The following is a 24917-nucleotide window of genomic DNA, read 5'->3' on the forward strand; positions in this document are numbered from 1 at the left end:
GTTCCTCTCTCCACACCAGGCACTGGGAGTGGTGGTGGTTTTACATGATACATTGTGATGTTGAAAACCTGATATTGCCCAGCCCTAATTCAACCTAGGGCTGCTTGAAAAATCTGTCTTATGTTCCTCAGGCCTGTACTGCAGTAACAGTGCCCTGCCGGTAAACCTTTAAAAGGTAATACAGTGAGGGAGGAATACATTGGAATTTAATCTTATTTGTATTATTTGCAAGGAGGATATTACTGTGTCAAGTATTTTCAGTTCAATAATATGTATCATTTAGTCAAAGGACCCCTTGACAGGTGATGATTTCATACATTTAGACATAGGAAAACTGCATGTAAATCATCATCTGTGACAAGCATATGTATTTCTGTTGCCTTTCTTAGCATCCTGAATAAGAATGGGTGTGTCTGTGTCTGTTTATTTCACATTTTATTGCAAAACAAACCTAATTCACATTTTCTGAAGAAATAACACAAACCAAAACACAACTATCCTTCTAAATTTGCCCTTCTCTGAATTGTGTGGTGCAGGGCAGATATTGTGCATAAAAAAGAGTATATCATGAGAATGTGTACATAACAATGCACATATTGGTGAAAATAACATAGAAAAATGCATTATATGAGGGGAAATTGTATACAAAATGTGTATATTAGAAGAAATGCACACTAAAATGCCGATATTGCAGGGGGTTGGTCTAGGTGACCCTTAGAGTCACTTTGAACTCTACAGTTCTGTGATTTGAAGACAAATTCTTATAAGAACTTAAAAAAACCCAAAAAACTCCTGCAAGTTCATGCGAAGATGTGGAACTGAACTCCATATTATCTGGAGAAGCTGAAAATGACAGATTCACCCATCCCTTGTCCCAGATTCCTCAGAACTCATAGCTGCTTTATGCTTCCTTAAGGAGCACAATTTATGCTCCTTTCTCTGTTTTTCCATTAAGTCAGAGAAGCCCAGCTCATCAGAGGTGTGTGGCAGGAGTAGATAATCCAGTTTACCCTCACCCTCACTAGTTTCTTTATCTTCATTCCCTCCCTTTCCATGACTTCCTCAGAGGTGAGGACTCTGGAATCCTCTCATCAGCCCCACATGAATCCCTATCTGGACTGACTTCTGGCTGGGCTACTCATGAGCAAGCAGCTGGTCTTTCCCAGAGTGTGCATTTCACCAAGTCTCCTCTTGGTTGTATGCACTGGAAAGGCAAAGTCAATCACAGTTCTCATCCTGTCTGTGTACATTCTGCAAAACAGATCTTTTGGCCACACATGATGGTATGAAATTATATCTCTATAGGGAAATGTTGCAAGCAAACATTAGACCGTACCCTGCCTAAATAAGAGCAAGAAAATCATCTCCATGTCAAGATCAGTTGTACTATGTAGCACAAGAACTGTGTTTCAAGTTCTGTGAAATAAACTCAACAAGCTTATCCAGTCTCTAATTCTCTTCATATATATATAATTTTATTAAGTTTTCATATTTTTCCTTTGTCACATTCATATCAAATCATATAATCACATACAACTTTGTGCTCATACCAACCAATGACTTCCCCCACTCCCACTCCCTGGCTTTCTTAAGCAATCACAATCCTCTTAGCATTTCTTTATCACCCTATTTACCTTCTTACTATACTTAAAAAAAATTACTTTAGTATTTGTAAATCAGTAAATTATCATTACAAAATATTTTAAATCAAATCTGCAAACGTTCTCAAATGTTTACAGTGTTCTTTCATATATTGTATAAATTTACTCCAGTCCAATCCTTTTCTTTTCTTTTTTGATTTTATTGTTACCGTTCACATTAACACACCATACAGAAAAATAAAATAAATTTCCATCACCACCAAAGAAAAAAAGAAGAGAATTAATACATCAACTAATAACCTTCAAATTCTATGTGGATGTCCTCCCAAAACACCTTAATTTCTGTACACTTCCACCACATATGGAATACAGTACCTGGCTTTTCTTTACACCTCCAGCAGTTATTTGGGACATTTTTTAACATCTTGGACAATTTCCAGGGGGTTAAATGCCACCGATGCTGCATTTTAAGAAAATTCTCTCTCAGAGAGTAACAGGCTGTAAAATTTCAATTTGTTTTAGACAGGCTTTCCCACTGCTTCATTGTTATTGAGTACCCAAAATCTTGCGACTGCTTAATCACAGCCTCTGTAACATCCTCCTCCTTGACTTCCCAGTCAAGGAGGAGTTGGTATACTTTAGAAAGTGTTTTAATTCTGGAGTTCACCAAATCCTATTCAAATCTAGAAGTCTCAGTGGAAAAACCCTTTTGTTTGTCAATTTTGAATGTCTCAAATAATTGGTGATACTGAAACCAATCAGAAAGGCACTCACTTATTTCCCCGAAGCTTTTTAATTTCAATTGGTTATTATCCTCCTTTAGGAGTACTTTATATGTTGGCCAGGGTCCCTGGGTATTTTTTCTCTTGACCGCCTTAGCCTCTGTTGGTGAGATCCACCAGGGAACCTTGGGTTCGAGCAGGTTTTTATACTTCTCCCAAACCGTCATTAGCGATTTCCTAATAATATGGTTCGAAAAATTTCTATGAACTTTTGCTTTCACATACGCTAAGTACGCATGCCATCCTCATCGATTGCCATAACCCTCCAAGTCTAAGAGGTCTGGGTCCTGCAGCGTACACCACTCCTTTAACCAGGTGAGACTCCAGTCCTTTTCAAACAGTTTGTCACGCTGGTTTCGGATTTTCCCTGTCAGCTTTGCGGGTCTGCATATTCAATCCTTTTTATCTGCCATTCTTCCAAAGTTGGAAGTTCCTGCTGCTTCCATTTCAGGGCTAAAAGTGTCCTTGCAGCCATGGTAGCATACATAAACATACTTAAATCTACTTTTGGAATTTCTTCTCCCGCAATACCCGATACAGTCTCTAATTCTTTGGTCATGTTAAAGCACACAGTTTTTCCTTTTTAAAAATTACAGCTGCAGGGTGAATCAAGATCAGGACTATGATGTAGGGATGTAGGATTTATCCCTTTTCTTCTGTGCTGCACTTCTGGTGAAAATTGGCCTTTTGGTGTTGCTATTTTGTACCAACGAGAAGCTGCCATTGGAGCCCAAAAGTTAATTTCTGCCGCCCAACAAATGCCATTTGGAAGATAAATGGAAAATAACTTCAGTCACTCAAATACAATAGATCACTATTTTCTAGGTATCTGTGAAAGTATATAAAGCCCCTGAAGAAGGCATTTTGGCTGAAAAACATTGGGCTATTTATAAAAATTCATGCAGTCTTTCTTTTTGGAAGCTAATGAATGTTTTTACCCAAAGGCGAACTACCTGCTTTACATTCTATGGCAATTCAGTGACAAGGAGGTAGTATTGGTTGCTAATGTGGTATTTAACTGAGCTGAAGAAGGCTGAACAAGGGGCAGTAGATGAAAATTTCAGTGGAACATTTTCAAAAGAGGAATAATTTAACCGGGGTGCCAACTGGAATAAAATATTGGGGGGCCCACATAATCACATGACACAGCACACCATCAACAATGGCCATCAACTTCAGAGGGCCCAGCTCCCTCAAATATTTTATTGGGGTAGTCCAAGGAACCTCAGCCCCTAGGGGTTGGTTCCTGTGAATCTAACCATTCATTGTCAAAGAAAACAAGTATTTCCCTAAACTGTTAGAGCTGAAACTTCACAAATTCACTTAGGCACAGTTTCCGTATTTTGCTGTACTTTATTTAATACTTTTCTATTTGTTTTGTAAAACTAAAACAAGTTACAAAACCCAACAACATCCAATTTTCATATTAAATACAACTGAGTCTGAACATCTCCAGCTGTCTTTAGCAAGTCAGACCATTCGTGCAGTCTAACCCAGTTGTGTCTGCACTGACTGCCAAGATATCCAAGGTCTTAGGCACAGATATTTCCCAGATTTTGCTATCTGTGATCTTTCAAATGGAGATGATGGGAACTGAACCTAACATTTTGCACATCCAAATCACGTGCTTGTACCATGGGACCAGTGACTCATCTTCTAGCTGTGACTAGAAGTGGATGGACAGAGGAGAGCATACAACGAAAAACATAACTGCAGAGTGAAACATATTCACCAGGGTTAATACATCTGCCCTATTCACTTTACCCTTCTGTCAGTTCAAGGGGAAGAGTTGGTGTGGGAGCTGGAGGCCTGAGGCAAGAAAGATAGCAAGGAAGGGAAAAGGGTTTAAAAAAAACCCTATCGAGGGTTTGGGGATGGAAGTAAGTGAATGGGCATGGGAGGTTTAGAGGCTAGCAAATTGGGTTAGGGAGGTCAAAGAGTGTTGACTATTGGCTGTAGGATCTTGTATATATCAGCCATTTTAATCCTATAGATCTAATTATTTCAGTTTATATCTTAACAGGTAAGATCTGCCAAGTTGGGATAGGGTGGCAAGGTAAAGGCAAGGTTGAACAAGGCAAAGGAGGCTTATCACAGACTAGTTTTGTTGTTTTAAACTAGGGAACAAGACTGACTTAGAAGCTTGAATAGGGACAGGGCAATACTACTTGCTCCAGCTGAGAGGTCTGATTTTCTGCCTCTTGTCACTAAAATATCCCTCCCTGACTTCACTCGGGGCCTGGTTCTGAACCTACTGTGGAAATCTTAGGTCCTCACAATAGCTTTATGAAATAGATTAGACACAAGGCTACCCATCAAATTTTGTCACTCAGTGAGTGTTTTAACCTGGTTCTCCTGACCAGACCGAACCTTCAATTTACTCTAGTATGTGTGCTTCATATACACAGATGCTTGGTGTAAGTACAAAGTATTCCTTCTTCATGCTGATAATACATTTTTTTACCTTCTTCTTGCATTTTGTGTTCTCCTAGAGGGCTTTTTTTTTTTAAGCCCTTCCTTTTGCTCCACCTCTCCCCACTCTCCAAAAATGATTAGAAAGAATTATTGCCATTAGGACGTCTTTCCTGGTGAAAGGAGAAAATCGCCTCATTCATAATTTATACCCTCAATTACTATTAATAAAGAAATATTTCAGCTGGAGATCGCCTGGGAAAATTACACGTAACATTGCATTAACATTCTATTTGAACATTTTCATCACATTTGTTATAGAGTTAATAAGAGGGATATGCTCCCCTGACTTCTTCATGAAATTATGGGCTGCCTGTGATAGTTTAATCTTTTAGACTTTATATAATATATTCACTTTGCTAATTGAGCCATCCAAGGAGCAGTTAGGGATGTTCTTAAATGGGGAAGACAAAGTAATCAGGGCCGCGACTTCCTGACTAAAGGATCCTCTTCCGGAGATGAAGAGCTGTATGTCTGAGCAAGAAGTACATACACTTTGTGTCTCCCTTTGAGACCGTTGAGGCCTTATAGAGCCACTTCGTGCCATGTCCTTTCCAAATGTAAGGCCACATCGGGCACCTGATCATACAAGCGTGTGTGGTTCTAGGTCTGCACCAGCGATAGCAGGAATCAGATAATTTGACCATGTATGGCTAAAATTAATGATACACGAACCAGGTGCCATGTTGAAGATGAGATTAATGTAAGAGATAATGAAGTTACTGTAGACATCTACTGCACATCATTTGCTTATAGGATTCTGCTCTAAGACTTAAGCAGGGATGATGAACTTGTGACCATCCAGGTGTTGGACTCCCAATTCCCATCATTTGCAGCCAGCATGGCCAATGGTGAGGGATGATGGAAACTAGTCCAACAGTATCTGGAGAACCATAGGTTCCCCACCTCTAGTTTAGGAGGCTTCCTGAGCCCAAGATTGTACCCTTTGACTACCTGGACTAATAACCTTGGTAGTATGACCCCACCTTTTACTATTCCCCCCTCCACCCATGTTTTTACACACACAGCTGCCAATTGAAGATATCAGTTCAGAAACCTGATAGTGGTCTCTAGGACACAAAAGTGCTTTAAATATTAAATTTGTTAGTTAAGGTGCTTATATAGGACTCCTTGTTATTTTTGCAGCAGACACACAGCCACCCTTTTGTGTTAATAACTGTCATAGAATCCATAACTATGCCCCAGTTGTTAGCTCAATTATGCCAGTGTCCTTCCTATCTCTTACTAATGCTGTAGGCCCATCATGTGCTGTATAGAGTTGTACCATCTTAGTCGAAGTATGTTGCCTTTCACACTTGTCAGATCCCTTCTAGGTTCCTGTGTTTTGGCAAGTGATAATAAAAGGTCCCTTTTATATTTTCCCAGTCACAGTCTTATGGATGTCTTGCGTTTTTCTTGTGTGTCTGAGGCATCAAAGGTGGTCCCAGAGGTATGGTTGATGGTAGAGTTACAGTCTGAACTTGAAGGCAATTCTAGAGATGTATTGGAGCTGCCATTGAATTGTTTGACGTTGTTCTTCTCTTCCTCAGTTGGTTCTTTTTCTGCTTCTAGGATCTTTTTTGTCCTCAGCCAAAATACTTCCCTAGCCTTCTAATTCTTCTCTTCCAGCCAGCTTGCCCCCAGTCTTCTGAGACCAAGGCCAAGTGGGAGTATCTGGGATGGAAATGAAGTCCACAAAACCTTTAAAAACAAAACAAGACTTTCCCAAACTTAGTGATTAGCATTCTTCATAGGATACATTCTTTTATATTTGGGTGTAAATGAATTTGGCATTTCAGACTGGACAAGTGGGATGTTAGAAATGAATTAGAATGAACAGGAAGATCACTTAATTTAATACTGCAGGAGGTGTCCATTCTATAAACAGAAAACAGTGGATATGGAGTTCACGAGAACACACTTGAACAGGCATGACAATACCACTCTGCTCCTTCCATCCTAGATAAGAAGGCTTCCTCATCACACCTCAGTGTGATCACGTTTGTCCTTGCCGCATCACAGGCAGGGTAGGCAAGGAAATGGAGCACAGTGCATAGCTTGTAAAATGCCATTGGATGAGATTAGAGCAGGATGGGGCAACAATGTAAACAGGACAAGCTTTGTAAACACAACTGCAGCTGGGATAAATTTAGCTGGTTGGGGTTGCAGCCATAGCACTGCAGGACACTGTGTCAGGGCATTCTTGCTAGGAGGGGAAACTGGATAAACAAACACAGCTTGTCGCTTCTTCTTTGCTTTGTCCCTCAATTGTGTCCCAACATTGTTATTCCAGTTGGACAATTGTGCCGCACACTGAAGGAACCAGGCATAAATTTATGGGTATTTTGATGTCCTCATCCCTTTACATTACTTGTACTTATGGATATTTGCTTATGAGTGTGGGTCCTTTCTGTCTCTCCTGAGAGCCAAACTGTGCCCACCAAATGTTATCCAATTCAAATACAATCTCTTGAATGTTCAGGAGTGTGTGCAATCTGCATACTGTGTGTGTATTTTATGCATGGTTCCTTAAATATGTACACTTGAAGGAAGAAACTCTTGAGCCAACACCAGGATAGGGGTGCCAACTTCAGTAAAATATGAAGGGGCAAGTAAGCCCCGCCCCGCACAACTGATCACATGACACAGTGTGCGCACACTATTTGAATGGCAATGCCCATCAACTTTGAGGGAGCCCAGCCCCCTCAAATATTTTATGGGGGGGGCTGAAGACGCCTCGGCCCCTATGAGTTGACTCCTATGACCAGGACTATAATTAAAACACACAAAAACACAAACAGACAAACTCAGAGGTAGCATTCAGAAGTATGAAAATACCTTCGAACATTATGCTACATTGTATGGGGAAATATATTCCAAGAATATATATGGGGAAATATATTCCAAGAATTTGGCTGCTATAGATGTGTGAACTACAAACGCCTTTAACTTGCTATCTCAAGATATCTGAGGGTCTGTCTATGTTAACTTATAGAGAGAGCACTTCAATTCCCAAGCCTCCATTACAAGGCATTTTGGAGATGAAAGTCTTTAGAACTTTCTGAGTATGTGGATAACTTGCACACATACACTCAAAGGAAAAAGCCAGATAAATTTTATCGGCTTTTACTCTAGAAGCAATATGCTTTAAAGCAAGATATATATATATATGCAGTGTAGTGCTGGTCTATGCTGCAAGGCCATCTGATTTTCATTTCTTATCACATGGATGCCTACATTCACCATTTCAAGCACATGCATTCTCACACCTACCTATTGGCAGAAAAATCTGCATACCCATAACATGCTGTCCACATTTGATATAAAATCCAATGACATGTGACATTTGGAAAAGGTCACCTCTCCCCCCAGAATTCATAATCCTGCTCCAGCCAAAGAATCCACAAGGTCATCATCTCTTCAGTGGGCCTATTGATTCCTCGGGGGGGGGGGATGAGAAATGGGATAGGGATTTCTTTATCCATCCGGCAAAAGGGGCTGAGGATGGAGAGGTTGTAGGATAATTACTAGGTGATGGGGGAGTTGCCTGTTAGTCTGATGACAGCTTCAGAGATTGCATGAGAGAGGATAATTAGCTGAAAACAATTCAAGAGTCATGGACTCCATATAGAGCAGGTATCAACTACATGTTCATATGGAGTTATGAAGTAAAGGTCAGGCAAGAGGGGAGACTGGTTTTGCACTTGAGTCATTCTTGTGGACTTCTGAGAGATAGCTCAGTTGGTAGAGCATGAGACTGTTGGTCTCAGGGTTGTGAGTTCGAGCCCCATGTTGGGTAAAAGATTCCTGCATTGCAGGGAGTTGGACTAGATGGCCCTTGTGGTCCCTTCCAACTCTACACTTCTATGATTCTATGATTCCATAGGCATCTGGTTAGCACTGTGAGAATAGGATGCTAGACTAACACGCTTGGCAGGCTTGATATAGTTTGCAGGCCAAGGCCCATGCCTGACCCTAGTGTGGATTACTGCAATGCATTTACAGGTAGTTGTCTTTGAAAACAGACTTGAAACTTCAGCTAGTCCAAAGTGAGATAGCTAGATTTTTAACTGGAACTGGCCTTTCTGATCATATGTGAGTATTTGTTGTTTGTATCTGTCTGTCTTGTGACACAATGGAAGAGTGCACTTTTGTTGTAAAGTCAAACCTTTGGAGAGTTACAGTGCCTGCTGTGGCTGTAGAGGCCAATGCAGCAGAGACACGTTTTATTGCAGGTAAGACAGATGAAAGCATCTGGTTTTGCTGCTACAGGTGCATCATGGTGTTTCTTTTATCTGTGCTCCTCCCAGTAGTCATTCCTCCTCTGGTCGCTGCTGTGGATACACAAGCTAGCTGACTCTAGGCACTTTGATCATCTGCAAGGGATTCCCATATGGCGGGGTTAATGTTGTTAACCTTCATATCTCATTTTCAGACATCTTTGTAACACAGAGTTGGTCTGGCAACAGGCCTAATGCCTGAAGCCAGCTCCCTTTAGAGGACGTCCTTGGGGATCCTGCCATCTTCCATTCTTTGGACATGATCAAGCCAGCATAGACATCACTGAAACAGAAGCGTGAACATGCTGGGGATGTGGGCTTGGGGGAACACATATTTGTTTGAGACTCAGTCCTGGAAGGCATTGAGGCGTTGCTACTGTCGGGTGTCAGTTGCCTACAACGCACTTCCATAAAGCAGTGTGCTCAATGCTCAAGCCTGGTAGACCTTCATCTTGCTATTAGTTGTTAGCGTCACATTTTCCCATACCCTTTTGGAGAGGTGAGCCATTGCCCCAGCTGCCTTGCCAATACGCTTGTCCAGCTCAGTGTCGATGGAAAGGTTGCTGATTATGGTAGAGCCCAGGTAGACAAAATAGTTTACCATCTCAAGCGTATGGTCACCAATGCTGGTGTGTGGAGTGCTTGCAACATCCCAACCCAGGAAGTTGGTCTTTCTCAAGATGATTGTGACACCGAACTAGGTGCAGCCTTTTGCAAAACAGTTGATGAGTCTCTGTAGAGCGGTGTCAAGGCTGTGTCATCTGCAGACATCATCTCTCAGATAAGAACCTTCCACACTTTAGTCTTGAATAGACCCCTGCCAATCCTTGAATGGAAGTATGCACCACCTTCAGTTGAGCTGAAGGCATAGGAAAGCAACAGTGAAAAGAATATGCCAAAGTGTTGGAGCGAGAACACGGTCCTGTTTCACACGGCTATTTATAGGGAAGGCATCCGAGGATGAACCTTCATACTGGACGGTGCTGTGCATGTTCTTGTGGAAGGACACAATCATCTTGTGGAGCTTAGGTGGGCATCTTATCTTGTTGAGCAGTGTTAAGGGTCCTTTTTGGCTGACAAGGTCAAAGACCATTGTCAGGTCTATGAAGGTGATTTACAGGGGGCATCTCTGCTCTTGGCATTTCTCCTGGCGCAGTGAGAAAATAATGTCAGCTGCTGACCTGAACTCTAAAGATGCATTATGACTTGGGATAGGCCCTCTCAACGAGTAACTGTAATCTGGTGAGAACTATGTGGGCAAAGGCTTTCTCTACAGTACTCAGCAGGGAGATACTATGGTAGTTGTTACAATCATGGCAGTCACCTTTGTTATTATAGAGGGTCACAATGCCAGGGTCGTGCAAGTCTTGTGGCACGGATCCTTTCCCCCAACTATTCCCATGTGAGGAGTGGGTCAAATTCAAAGTGCTGGTTTTAATGTTCAAAGCTCAAAATGTCTTGTGGCCAGGTTCCCTAAAGATCAACTCCTCTGACACTTACTTACACTGACCCTAGGACCTTTAGTTCTTCTCAGGGTGCCAAATGAGGTATGGTGGGTGGCTGTCAGAGAAATGGCATTTTTATTGGTGACACCCTAATGCTCTCCCCAGAGAGACTCACCTGGGGCCTATGTTATGGTCTTCCTAGTAGCAGATGGCGACCTTTTTATTTTCCTGCTGTAAGACCTTAAGTGGCTTTACCTCAGTTGTGCGAGTGTAAGTTTTATTGTTGCTGGATTTACTTATTTATTTTAATACCATGGCTGGCTTTATTCCACTTAATTTTTATGGTTTTTAGTTTTTATTGTTAACTTCCCATAGGACATTGTTAATTGGGTGGTATACAAAGGATGCAAATCAATCAGTGGATCAATTTATATAGTCCTGGGTTTAACCACATGCTCATGGTGGTTGGATGAACATAGCAGTTGTGGCTTTATTACTATAGAATCAAGAGTGTGTGACGAACACCCACCTGGACTGCAATTTGTTTTTCCTTAGCAATTGGTTATTGCTACAGGCAGTGGTAACCCTAGCTCTCTTGTCTCTTTCCTCTCCTTTGCATATTTTTGACTCATGCTTCTTCCAAGAAGCTCAAGGATATTGTATCCTCACAATAAACCTGTAGATGTACTTTAAATTGCATATTTGTGATACAGGTTTATATGAACTGATGTCATATTTCTGGTGTGTAGTCGTGAGCAAGATCAGCCTTCATAATCACATAGCTGTCTAGGTTTGCATACATCCAGACTGAAAGTAAGTACATGACTCCTGGGGAGGGCAGTATGGTCAGTGTTCCTGCAGAATTTGAATGGACTGTCTCTTACTATGGTACCAATCCGCATGGCACAGTTAACAGCAAATAGATAGTATGGCTCTATGAAGCTGAGCGGTACATCAGCATGCGAGCTTCCTGGCACATTCCTGTTGAATGCTGGAATGTATAGGAAGCATACAGAAAATGAAGCCCAGTGTGCCATTGTACAACCTTTCAGTCTTACACTTTGAGAAGCAAAGAGTGTACTTCTTTAGCTTGCTCCTCATTCTTCCAATGTGCAGCACAAATACTTGGGTATCAAGCAAAATGCCAGAAATCAAACATACTGCAAGAATGATTCCCAAATAAATGCAACGTCTTTATGGAAAGCTCAATCTGTAGGCCATTAAGCCATACAACAACAGTAGATTTTGTACCCATCTTTGCAACCCACTAGATTTTGTACCCATCTTTGCAATCAAAATGAGGTCCAGTAATTAGAATTCTGAAGGTACCAGAACAGACATTCTGCAGTAAATTTGCCTACCATTGAAAGACAAAAGGCTGGATTCAATTATGAAGGTGGGCTAATGGGAGCCAATGCAAGGAGTTCCACTAGTGCAATGGAACTTTCTCTCCTCTCCTCCCTCTGCATGCCCCGGAACCTAAATTGACTAAATTGAACTCCCAGAACAGCACAGGGAGAGGAGAGGGGAAATTGTTTCATTGGGCAAACTGAAATGCTTGTGCTGATGGAATGATTGGAAAAGTGTAATGATGAATTTCTCCCATAATGTTTGTGCTAAAATTGGATTGTAATTTAAATTGGATGGTAATTTGATTAATTGTAGGAATGCTATTAAAATGCATAATTATCAAAACAGATTTCAGAATACCCTTTTTACCACAACACACTGACTGAACCTAGCAGAAGGGCCCCAGTTCCAAAACTAATCTATGCCTACTGAATTATTTTGAGATATCTAGTGGGCATCCAGGAAAAAAATGCAGATTATAAAACCGGTTTATTTCTGGATTGGGAATTGGGGAAGTTTCCTACTCCCTAATTACAAGCCATACCATTTGTACAATTCTTAAATGTCTTGTTCTATGTCTTATTTTCCTCTTGGCAATAATGGAGCAGCTGTATGCTGTTCACGTTTACAAGTCTAGATCAGATGTAACACTTGCTGAATTTAAGGGTTGCAACTGGGAGTATACCTCACTGATTTTCAGGCCACCATGTGGGAGAGCATTCCATACTCCTATTGAGGTGACTTTTCAAAGCAGAGAGGACTATTGCGGATGTGGCCCTTTCGTGCTGTCCAAACCACTATGAGTTATGGCTTCTCCAGCCTCTAATTATGCAGTCAGCCCCCAGTCGCCTGTTCCTAACGAGGCTGACAGGCTAATCTCTCAAGAGCCCTTAATGTGTTATCATCTCTCGCTGGGTGACCTCATATTTCTAACTGCTTTGGTGGGGGGAGGAAGGAAAAGTGTCGTCTTCTCTCCCCCCTCAACATAAGCCCACATCCTCAGGCTCATCTGTTCAGGCAAGGGAGATCAGCCCATCCATCACCTACCCCGTTGGGCTATTAGATGATTAAAGGCATTTTTTATAATATTTGGGCGAGTTTTCAAAGCTTCTTGCAAAGTGTCTGATTAACACCCGTTTTAACCCCTCACTGGTCAGACTGCAAACCCCAGGAACAGGGGAGATGCACATGGGAAAGACTGTTAAGAGATGCCTGCCTTCAGCAGCATTTGTTTTGTCTGCTCATGCCCAGATCACTGACAAGGTGTGATTCATGGTCCCTGGACACCTGCAGGAAACAGTTCTTCCTTGCCAACTGGGACCTGGTGGTTTATGAGGTTTTAACGGTTCCAGGGGACAGGAAATGGGACCCTGGTTTGTTATGCAACAGGCTGTGCAGGCGCTGATTATGTCTCCTCTTGGTAGCAGATCCATTAGTTGCCCTTAGGAGTTGAGGGTCAGAATGGATTGCAGTTCTGTGACCCAGCAAGGAAAGCAGCTTGAGATGTGAACACCACACAATCTTTGACATTTTTACCTTATCCACATGCCTACCCTTGTGCCCATTTCCTAGGTTCACCCACACCTCAGGTCACACATTCCTTCCAGATCTGTTCCTTTGGGCAGTTATCTGTTGCAGCTAAAGGCATGGAGACTGGGAAAGTGAGCCATGGGACAGAATTGTGCATGGTAGTGGTCTCTTTGTCTACCAGAGCCCCCTTTGGATTTGGAACTTTCAGCCAACTCTGCTCAGGTTTTTCTCTACATTGATTAAAGTTAAGGTACACAGGGTTTTGTACATATGTGATGCAGTTGCACAGCATGTATAGTCATGATTAAGGCCCTTTGCATGGAGGAAGTGTAGTCATTAAAGGGCACCGAGTAACAAACACAAAACAGAGTTCTGGAGTTAAAAGTTGATCATGTCTCAATTGTAAAAAGTGCCAATATTTTAAGAAAGAGGGTAGCTGACTTTTAAGAGAGAGGCTAGTTACTTGGGGAAAGGGTGGTTTTTCTGCTTCATGCTGTCTGTACATTACAATGTTATGCCTACTCAAGGAGCATACAACTTTCTTTAACAGGTTTTTGAAGTGCAAAGTATATATGGGTTGAACATTCTTTCTACGCTTTATCTAGCCTTCAAGGCAAATATTCTGATGGATGATACCTTATGGGAAGCTGTTAGTTGTTGGGGGCTTTTGAGAAATGGTCTATTCACAAATGTTCCTTTTGTGCTTTGTTTGTAAGACCCCAGCACTTGAAGCAGAAGCTTCAGATGCTTAATCCCATGACGCTTGCTGAGTTTGGAAAATCTCTGCTGTTAAATGTCACTTGCTCAGTAGCAGGAGTCAATTGATTGATTGTCGTCCTTTGTGATGCTCATTGTCATATTTCATAATCTCAATTTCTTGTCAATTGATTGCCAGATAGAAGCGACAGCCAAGGAGGGCCGCCAGCGTCTGCAGGGGCCAGCCAGCGCATGGCGTTAACTTTCCCTCTCTGTAAGTGTTCCCTTCTTTTATTACTGTTGTGGGGTGGTTCAGAAAATGAATAGAAGAATAGTTTGGGTAGATGATAATAGTCCTGGGGATAACTGTGCTGTTAGCTTTATCAAACATGTCACATTTTTCAGGCAAGAAAAGAGAACATTTATTTTTAATAAAGGTGTTTTCTGGTGCTTGGCTGAGAATAGCACCTAGGAGTCCTGGCTCCCCAGCCCTCACTGCTCTAACTTCTAACTTCTAAAAAGAGCTGGGAATAAACTGAGCATTGTCTCATCAGGGACAGTTAATTGTAATTTGTGTAGGCATGTTTTAAGGAAAATGTTATTATACAAAACAGAGATATTAGTCTAAATGTTGGTAGGGCTGACAATTATGGGTGGAAACTACTTGCAAACTGTGTCCAGGGTGGTAGGTGGGATATATTATTGTTATGGGAGGTTCAACGCCATGTAGGCAAGCCCGATCAAAGCTCTGCCCTCTCCTCCTCTCACACAGCTGGGAAGACTTCTGCCAAGATTACTTTCAGTTTCAAATAATCTCATTTTAATGCTACACGTGAAGCAGGAATCTTGGTATTCAAACCACAGTTATCAGGACTGGCCCAAGGCATTTTGCTTCCTGAGGCAAAGGACAAGATGGTGCCTCCTCCTCTTCCACATACAGAAACCAGCTGGACTGGCAGCTGATCTTACTTCAACTGTATGACTGTATATCATCCTCCACTGTGCCTGAGGCAGCAGGCCAGGTTAGGGAGACAGTTTAATTTATACAGTTCTCTCCTCCAACAGAGGGGGAATGTCTGGTTTGAAGTTGTTTTGTTTAACAATGAACCAGTGTTCATTTAAAATCAGGATTCCTGGTTTGCACATGATGCTAAAATGAGATTATTTGAAACAGAAATTTATGCCAGTAGAAATCCTCATCCCAGCCATGAGGTGGTAGGGGAAGAAGGGAGTGCACAATCTGAATGCTTTGCTTGGGCTTGCTATGGTTCATCCATGCCACAGTTCCTAAACCTTTGTTTACTGTTACCTGCAAACCAGCCATTGCTTGGGTGGGTCAGACATATAATTTATCCTGGGTTAGACAGTTTATTTTTTATCTATTTAATTCATAAAATTTATATACTGCTAAATAGCAGAAAAAATATCCAAGTGGTTTACAAAAAAGATAAAACAATAAAATAATCACTTTGAAAATTGCAACCATAATTTAAAACATACAGGTTAATACCGCAATAAAAGAGACTGAAACCAATTAAAAATCCTACAAACTTTCTAAACATCTAAACAATGACTGCCAACAGATGCTACTGAAGATATGCAACTGCTTTGCAGTTATGTTAACTCATGACTGTGTGTATTATGCTTATACGTACAATGTTAATTCATGACTGTTTGTATTAGGCTTCTATTGGGCATTAGACCATACATAATTTGAATTCTACCATAGCACCTACAACAGAGAAAGCTGCTTATACTGAGTCAGACCACTGGTCCATCTAGCTCAGTATTGTCCACAGTTATGACTGGCAGCTGCTCCCCAGTTTTTCAGAATGGAACTTTTCCCTAGCCCTATTTAGAGAAGCTGGAGATTAAAACTGGGACCTTTTGTATGAAAAACAGATGCTTTGCCACTGATTTGTGGCCCTTCTCTTCAATTGCTCACCAAGAACCTCAGCTTTTAATTTATTAATTTTTATATACTTCTGAGTTTCAGGAAAAACTTTGGAAGTGTATTGGAAATGTCTGATGAGAGCTTAGAATGCAATGGATGTTTTAAACAGGGCTTATAAGAACAGAGCTGCCCTTCTGCTCCTTGTTCCCGTCTTCTTCAGATTAATGTTACTCTTCTTTCTTTGCTCTGTGCCACAACCTTTCCATTGCTTACAACTTCTGAATGCAACAAAGCTCCATGTTATACAACAAGATTTACTTAATGCAGATTAATTGAGAAATCTGAATGCCTAATTTGCCATGCCAGGGGGGGATTGGGCTGGATCCCCTGAGGATTGCTGTCACGTAATGGCAACGGGTTTATTCCAAGCCTTTTTGCTGTGCCAGACATGAAGGTGGTGCAGTGAAGAGGCATTTCACCACCAGCAGCTTTTGACCTGGCGAGTGCAAATGGCAGGGCTGTGTTTGTGCTGCTGCTGGCCAGGGCTTAAGACTGTAGCCTAAGTCCTACATTGTGTGTACCCTATTTGTAAAACACAATTTCTACATGAACATGTGAAATGTGATTGATCCATTGATTACATTTAGAAGCCCACCCTTCACTAAGCATTGTCAGCCTTTTTGGAAGTGGGGAGGGGGGGCTTCGTTTCACTTGCCCCCTGTATTTGCATTTTACAATGAAAGCCATTGAAACCAGAATCTATTTGATGGTCTTCTCCCATAATTTAGGACATCTTTGGAAACTCCACCCCCATATTGTTCAGGTTGAAATTAGAGTGTGCGCACAAGACTAATAGGTAAACCGGTTTGGAGAGTGGCTGCTCAGATGGCTCCACCTGGTTCCTATGGCAGTGTTTTGTGTGTCTTCCACCTCCCCCCACCCCACTTCAAACAACCTTTACTGGAAAGCATATGGAAAGGAGAGCAGCCGACCTTTGGCACATTTATTGACACTCCCAGAGTTCATACTGCAACTCTACAATCTTTCCCTGAGATTATTAAAAATTAATTGATCACTTTTATATCCCCCCACGGTGCCCGACACTGTCGCTGCGAGAGGGGCCAAGGGGAGGAGGGCGTGTGCAGGCGTAGCAAACACACTGATAAATGTTAATTACTCTTTTATGGCCCTTGTCAAATTCCAAAGCAAGTCATAAATTCATTAAACTCTAACGGATTAAGCACATGCAGCTTATTTAGCCGCCATAAACAAGATCATTTGTATGTTGGTTTTTCCTTTTTTATTGCTTCAGCAGCAAAAAGGAGAAAAAATTGACTCAGGAGCTCCTGATGGGTTTGAAAAGTTGGGCAGGTAATATCCTGCTGCTATTGTCTCTTATTATTTTGTATACATATAGCTATGTACATTTGATATTTGGCATGATAAATTATTACTGTCTTATTTCCGGATAACAAGAGATAATATAGTAATATACCTTTTAGAGAACCAAATTGCATTGGTGAAAATTCATTCTGGCTTTCAAGTTCTTCAGCAACAAATAGATCCAACTCTTTTGCCAGTTGACATTGATCCCAGTACAAAGCATGACCGCCACCTATTTTGTATCTCCCCTGTCATTACACAATGTATAGTATCAATATAATATTATGGTAGTTCTGGTAAAACATGCAGCCTTCTTTTATGAAATGGTTTCTGCTTGAATTGACCGCTTTGGAAGTATTCTCAGGAACACCACATTTTCTTAGGATTCAAAACAACAGTATTTTGACTCTACAGAAATAAGATGATTTCCTAAGCTGGAGCATGCATTACCCTACTACAGGCATAAATGTGGCCCCCAGAATGTCATGAGAACCTGTTGGATAGAACACCAGTCTCACTTAATTTCATTGACCTCAGAAGAAGAGATGTTCCTAATAAGAGAAATGAAAAGCTGAGGCAAAGGCACTTGATTGAACTTTCAGTCCATAAGACTGAAAGCTCAGGACTCATGGTTCAGTGTTATAGCCTGCACAGCTTGGTTCTGGTCTCCTGGTCTACTAGTTGACTGGGTCTTCCTTGGAGGAGAAATGGAGCACTGCAACAAAATAAGCTCAGTATACTTAAGCTCCAGCTACTGGAACAGTTGTCTCTGCAAATTCCCTGGAGTGTGGATTTTTAAGTACTGACAGGAGATACTAAAATGACAAAGGATGGAACTTAGAGGTTCCAAAAGACAAGGGCTTGCTACTGAAAACAGCAGCTATTTGTTCAGGTCTCCCCTCCGCCTTAACATCTGGTACAGCTTATCCTGTGTCCTCCTGATAGCATTATGCTGCATTTTCCTGTCCCAGTTCTACACGCTTCTGCCACTGGTAGAACATTGGGACACGAGCAAAGTTGCATTATACATTATGGAAACAGAGTCGACACAGGGCTGCCATTTTCAGAAGCAGACTTTTGTTCTTCCATAATGTGTTGTCCTTCTCTGAAATGTGACCATTCAAGTCACAGGGAGACTTGGATCAAGCCTCAGCTGATCTTCCTTGACACAAAAGTCAGTGGTGAGTCTAATTAGCACGCCACATTATAGAAAAGTATGTGAAAAGTTCTAACATTCATGCCCAAAATCACCATGTCAACTCTGCTTTTTCAAGGCTGGCAAAGAGCCCTTATTTTGCATGCCTCAAAGTCTCAACCCCCCAAAACAGTATGGTTGCCTGGAGTTGCAAACACCTTTGATTCTGTGCATGGCTGCCCCATGTGGTGAGCTATCAGAACTGCAGCTTTTAACATCTACGTACATGGCAAAGTATTCTTAGGATTTAGACTGGCCCTATCCACCAAGGCTGGCCATTGTGTCCTAAGAAGGGCTCTCAAAGTCTTCCTGCTTGGCTTGGGCATTACTTGAGTAGCAAGCTCTTTCTGGCTCTCTTTCTTTTAGGTGTTCCTCAGCTCTTACTCCTTGGTTCAGCTCTTGGCCCTCGGTTAACCTATAACAGATCAGCTTTGACAAATCAATCTTAACTTAATTTTTTTGCTGCAACGAAACATTATAGAACACATACAGGAATCTATTTTGCAAGACTGCAGATGTCAGTCAAAATAGTCAAAGTGCTGTCTTAGATAGACAGGACCACAACAGCCTATCGTTACAAGAAGTGAGATCTGGGGTGGTATAGTGGCTAAAAGACTGGGGTTACCATCCTAACCCACTTATCTGGGAGCGGATGCCAATGAATTCAATATGACTTGCTTTTGAGTAGATATGGTTAGGGCTGTGCTGTGTGTGACTAATCAGAAAATTTTCAGTTCAAATCTCACTTTCCCCATGAACTGACTTGATTGCATTAGGCAAGTGAATCCCCCCTGCCCCGATTTTCTGCAGCCATCCATCTCCAATATAGGAATGATGATAGCATTGAGCATTACAAGGTTGTTGTCTACAGCAGGATAATGTATGCCAATCAAGTGCTTTGAACATCATAAAATGTCCAAAGCACATAAACACCCCTTGCTTTCTGCTTAATTATAATAAGTAGAACCCCAAAACTTCCATTGGGACAAATTTGACACCACTGTTTTCTCCTTGGTTAAAAAAAGGCCACTAATAAGCATCCAGATATGGCACTGGTCTTGGTCCTACCCATTGGTGCATTGGAATATCTGTGGGGCTCCCCTTGCCTCGAGACATAAAAATCTGCCCCCATGTTTGATGGATTTATGAGCACAGGGGTGGGCAGTCAGGGGTTAATGGAAGAACTGTGCCCTGTGCTCAGCGGTAGCTAACAGCCACTAGCTAATAACTTTATGGCTTCAAAGCAAGGCATTTATCATGCTGAAGTTTGTTTATGCACTAGTTATACAGCACATTATGGCAGATCTAAGTTGGACTGATAAATTCTAGATGACAAGCAAGGCTACTGAATGGGGCTTGCCGAGTCCAAAAGACCAGTAGCTTTTTCCTGAACTCTGCTTCCAAGATAAGAATGTTTTCCCTCTCTATTGTTTAGTGTGCACAAAAGTGCATAAATTTGATGTAAAAGAAGACATGGAAAATGTCCAAGACTTTTGCAAACCTCCCACCTTGTGAACAAGAGCTAGCAGTGTATATGGATAGATGTGTGCATAACACACTCATTTTCTGCAATACAGAAGTGGAATTATGTGGCCAGAATAAGTACAAATCAGGCACAATTGTCCCCCCCCCCCCCCCAATATCTCTTATTTATGTCATTTAATCTATGTGGATGAGGGGTTGGGACCAGCCATCAGGAATGTTTGCAAAGAGCAAGTGTTGAACTCTAAGCCCTTATCACAAAGCATTCCCTAAAGAACCCTTTGGAATTTTGAGCTGGCACTGGTACTTTTTGCATATTTTCAGTTTTCCTATCAGCATGCTGACTATAAGTTAAAATCAAACCTGAAATTCCTGTTCCATAAGTGTTAATTCCAAGTATGATTTTGCTTTGCAAGGAGAAATTCTTGCAGAATGGAATATCTGTGGAATGCTGAAGGAAAAATGTTGGCATATTCTATTTTGGTGGAGACATTCTACATACTGCATTATGACAAACCTAGGATTGCAACCCAGTGTACACTTTATGTACACTGTACATATATGCTGTATGCCAAGAGTAACCAACATGGTACCCTCCATACATTGTTGTATTCCAGTTCTTGCCAACCCTAGCTAGCATGGCCAGTGATCAGGGATGATGGGGTATAGTCCAGTCTCTGAAGGATGTGGGAACTCTGGGGTGCAACTCAGCTTGCTGAGAGGGGTTTGCATGGTGTTTTAAAACAGAAACAGAAGAGAATCTCCAAATTTCCACACTGTCTCAGTGCTCTTTGCCTGTGTTGAGTATATATTTGATCTTAGACTGATATTCCTAGGTTGCAGCTTTCACTTCTGGTCTTCCCTTCACTTCTCTTTTGGATCCTTTTGGGAGAGGTCACCCTTGCTTTGTCTGCCAAGCACAAAGAGGACATCGTGTAGGCTATCTCTTTTCATGTCTTAGTCTCATTGGCACATTGCAGTATATGGTATGCGCTTAATAAATTTCCCTGTGATGTATTTACAGAAACAAACATAGGCATAGATATACTTGTCAGTTGCTTAAGTGTGATTTATCAAAATGGAGTATAAATAAATAAAGTTAATAAACTGGAATAATCACACTGGCCTGACAAGACAAGGAATGGAGATCTTGCAAGGTGGATGGAGACATGAATTCTTGGGCCCCAACAATGGTAGAGGTAAGGCACAGTAGTAGAATGCTCAACACAGGCTCTGCTTCTGTGTGGTGACTGGTACTGCAAGCAAGATCCACACTTCCACTGCGTGTGTATCTAGATGCCCAACAGTTTATGGGGTTCCCACAGTGACCCATTTGTAGAATGGTTGGATTGTGTAGTCTTCATCTATATCTATGGCAGTGTACTGATAGATGTATCCTGATCGGAAATGTTTTGTGTTAATATTTGTATACATTTGCATGTTCACCCCGAATTGCCTGATAGTTCCTGCATGTGAGTTCCTTGGATACATAAATTTGTTTGTTCATGTGACTGGAGAGGTTTCTCTCCATAGTTGTGTATATGTGTAATGGTGTGTATGGTGGGCATCTGAATTATATTGTTCTGTGAATTGTGATATGGTTACCTCGTGCTTCATGACTGTGCACATATGTTTGTGCATGAACACATAGTCTGCTCTGACAGCGTGGTTACATTGTGTTCGTGGGTTGGTGTGCAAGTCTTTGTATGTGAGTGCCAGCCCTTGTGGGCTGTAAATCCTGCTGCCCAGCTGAGGAGGTTGAGCGGTTTATTGCTCAAGGCCAGGCCCATGAATCAGGCAGAGGTGTCGGAAGACGCATTAACTCGTAGCCTTTGCTCAGTTGCTGTGTGGTTCCAGGAGGGGCCCTGGAGGCAGCGATTAAAGGCGGCACCTTCCCCTTTCAGTTTTATGGTAAGAGGAAAGCAGTAAATTAGAGGCCCAGAGGCTTTAGGGCAGGCCTCGCCCTGACATTGCTACCTGCTGCTGCCCTGACAGCAAGCAAGTTAGGCCCACTCCAGCCCTGGGACAGAGAGCTTTCCAGTGGACTGAGGAGCGAGATCAGTAGTGTGAGAGAGCTGATTTGTAACAACTCTCCTTGGATAACTTTGAATTTGGGCCTGTATACAGGTGCCTTTTCCAGCACAACAAACATTTCTTCTTCTTTACAGGCAAATACACATAACACACAGGCAGTGCCATAAACTCTGTGTATGGTATATAAGGCCCCAAAGTGTATAAGTTTCATAACATGGGAATCACAGTGTTGGATTGGAAGTAGAAAAGCTGTACCTGTGAGTGTTGACAAAAATTGTGACATGTCTTTGATGTTCACTTTGGGGACCAAGGACAGGGTGAGCTTGAGCAAAAGAATAACTTGAGAGCAAGTAGGTCCTATGCAATTGCTTATACAGTGATGTCCACTTAACCACTTCAGTATCTTTAGTTCTTCCTACAAAGGACTTATTCTCATGTTGCTATTGTTGTTAATATTGTACACATATTTTATCCTTGCCTGAATGTTTTCTCAAGTTATGGAAACCTGACAAGGAGTGCTTGGTCCTCGCCTCTTAGGATAGTTTGCATTTCCTGGTTTGCCCATTTCTGCATTCATTTAATGTTGAGAAGCATCGTAGGGAATATGGGAGACGCAGGCATGTTGTAAGACTGAGAAAAATAACAGAAATTTACAGCCACACATTTAAGAGGTGACACCAAACTGTGTGCTTGCCTGCAGGACTGCTCGTGATAGTGTTACGCAACACAGGAGAAAGAAATCCATAGGTGATTAGTGAGTTGTGTGAGGGCATTGTTTGCTGATTGGACATTTATGGGAAATTGGAGTAAGTACAGAGAAGAGGAAAAAGGATGAAAGATGAAGAATGTTAGACATATCCAGCCGAAGAAAAAAAGTTTACTTTATTTAGCTTGAAACTGACTTCCATTTAATAGAAGCTGCCTTCATTACTTAGCATGTTAAGCCTTTAGATCAGGCTTCCCTCTTGAAGAATCACTGTGGACTTTGATGCATGTCCTATGAAGAACTTGAGGACTGATTGCTTTATCGTAAAATATGATCCATTATGTGAGATGCTTATTTAAGAAGAACATGATTGATTCTTTTGTCATCAAAATTAATTTCTGTGAGTCAATGTCTTAACAAACACATGGTGACTGTTACTGTGGTGTCACAACTTGTGGCATTGGTGGTGTGGCACAAGGCAGTCTGGAATGCCAGCACAACATCATGGTTCAAACAATGGCCACCTTCAACATTCACAGGGAGTTGTATCCAACACTGCAGGCATGGAGTTTTGCTCATGCACTAGGATTTCCCCTCCCTCTCGCCGTCAGTGTCCCCCCCCATCCCCAAATGTGCTCTGGAGGGTCTTCCAACCCTCTGGAGCAGATTTTGAGGGTGCATTGGGGACTGCAGGGGAGAGGAGAAGGAATTTTTTTGTTTCACAAGTAGAGCAGCAGCAGCATTAAATATGAAGCAACAGGGCTGGAACTAAAGATGCTACTAGAAGCCCAGAGCCACTGCCACTCAGTAACTCTCCCCACTTCTTGGTAACATCTAGTATAACCTAACCTTTGACATGGTGTTATCATGTTGCCTGTTTCCCCCCTCTGTCTCCCTGACAGCCAATAATATAATGTAGGAATGGGGATATGCACAACACAATCACTTTGAGTTACATAATGTGTTACGTTAGACCAGCTTTCCCCAACCTGATGACATCCATGTGTTTTGGACTTCAGCTCCCATCAGCTACAGACAGCACAGTTGTAGTCTAAAACATCTAAAGGGCATCAGATTGGGGAAGACTGTACTAGACATTGCCAGGAAGAGGGAAGAAAGATGGAGCAGCTTCTGCTCTGTGTCTCTGATAACGTCTTCCTTGTGCATGACAGTGTGAGGTGAAATATTTGTATGGGGCTTTGCAAGTGTTCCAGTTTTGTCATCCATTTTATCAGGTTGTACCAGAGGCGTCCCTGGTGCCTGGGTATGTCTTAATACCCCTAGCACCACTGTAAGATGTCTGCCAAGGGAAACGTTTCTTTTTTTCCTTTTTGTATTGCTTGCCTTTTGGCCTAGAAAGGCAGCAGCCTCTTTTCCTCTGAAACCTTTTTATGACTCCGGGTATAATTAACTCAAGCCATAAAAATTTTTCGAATCCAAATAGATATAATTAACATTTAATGTCACCGGGTTTTTTGTGGATAGTCAAGACTATTAAGAAGTGAGTATTGATTGAAGAGGTGAAGCAGATGTTTCAGTTATTGGATCAGGACATCAGAGGGAAGAGGGAGCCAGGAGGCTGTGCTGGAGCTGATCCAGTGACACTTCTGTGCCTCCTGGAAGAGATTGGTGTGCTAGGAAAAAGGCAGAGATTTTGTAAGTATTTTGCACAACTCCTCCTCTCTTGCACTTGGCCTCCTCCTCCTGCTGCTGCATAAGGGAAAGACAGGGGAAGCAACATCTGGCTGGTGGCAGCAGCCGCAGCAGGAGGAGGCCAAGCACAAGAGAAGAGGAACCTCCAGCCATTGAAGCTGCGCTGCTGCCACACTTGGCTCCTGCCGCTGTCCCAACATCACGTGTGCTCCATTGGCCTCCTCTCAGTCTTCTGCGCAAGTAGGTCCCTCTGCCTTTGAGCATGGTTACCTAAGACTCCTGCTGGCCAGTCTGTATGTCCAGAAGTAAACTGCAGAGGTGCTTTTTTCTGAAGTCAAAGCTGTTTGAGGTATAAATTCAGAAATAGAAAAAAGTGAGCGTCGTCTACATAGAGTCAAACTACACCTCACAAAG

The 24917-nt window shown here is 42.0% G+C and overlaps 1 protein-coding gene across 11 annotated transcripts in view; it reads left to right on the top strand.

Annotated features, from left to right (window-relative positions):
- Nucleotides 1-24917, top strand: part of RNF220 (ring finger protein 220) — a 314664-nt gene that overhangs the window by 98073 nt on the left and 191674 nt on the right. For 7 of the 11 annotated variants that reach the window (XM_083446089.1, XM_083446091.1, XM_083446087.1 and 4 more), the window contains one exon: nt 14356-14430. The exons of 3 other annotated variants lie outside the window; for them this stretch is intronic. In XM_083446089.1, the coding sequence (XP_083302215.1) occupies nt 14356-14430 (75 nt within the window). The remainder of the gene's footprint in view (nt 1-14355; nt 14431-24917) is intronic. One more of the 11 variants, XM_083446093.1, reaches the window with a different exon arrangement.

Source organism: Podarcis tiliguerta, assembly GCF_965153285.1.
Source record: "Podarcis tiliguerta genome assembly, chromosome: 6".
In the NCBI taxonomy this organism is placed as follows: domain Eukaryota; kingdom Metazoa; phylum Chordata; class Lepidosauria; order Squamata; family Lacertidae; genus Podarcis; species Podarcis tiliguerta.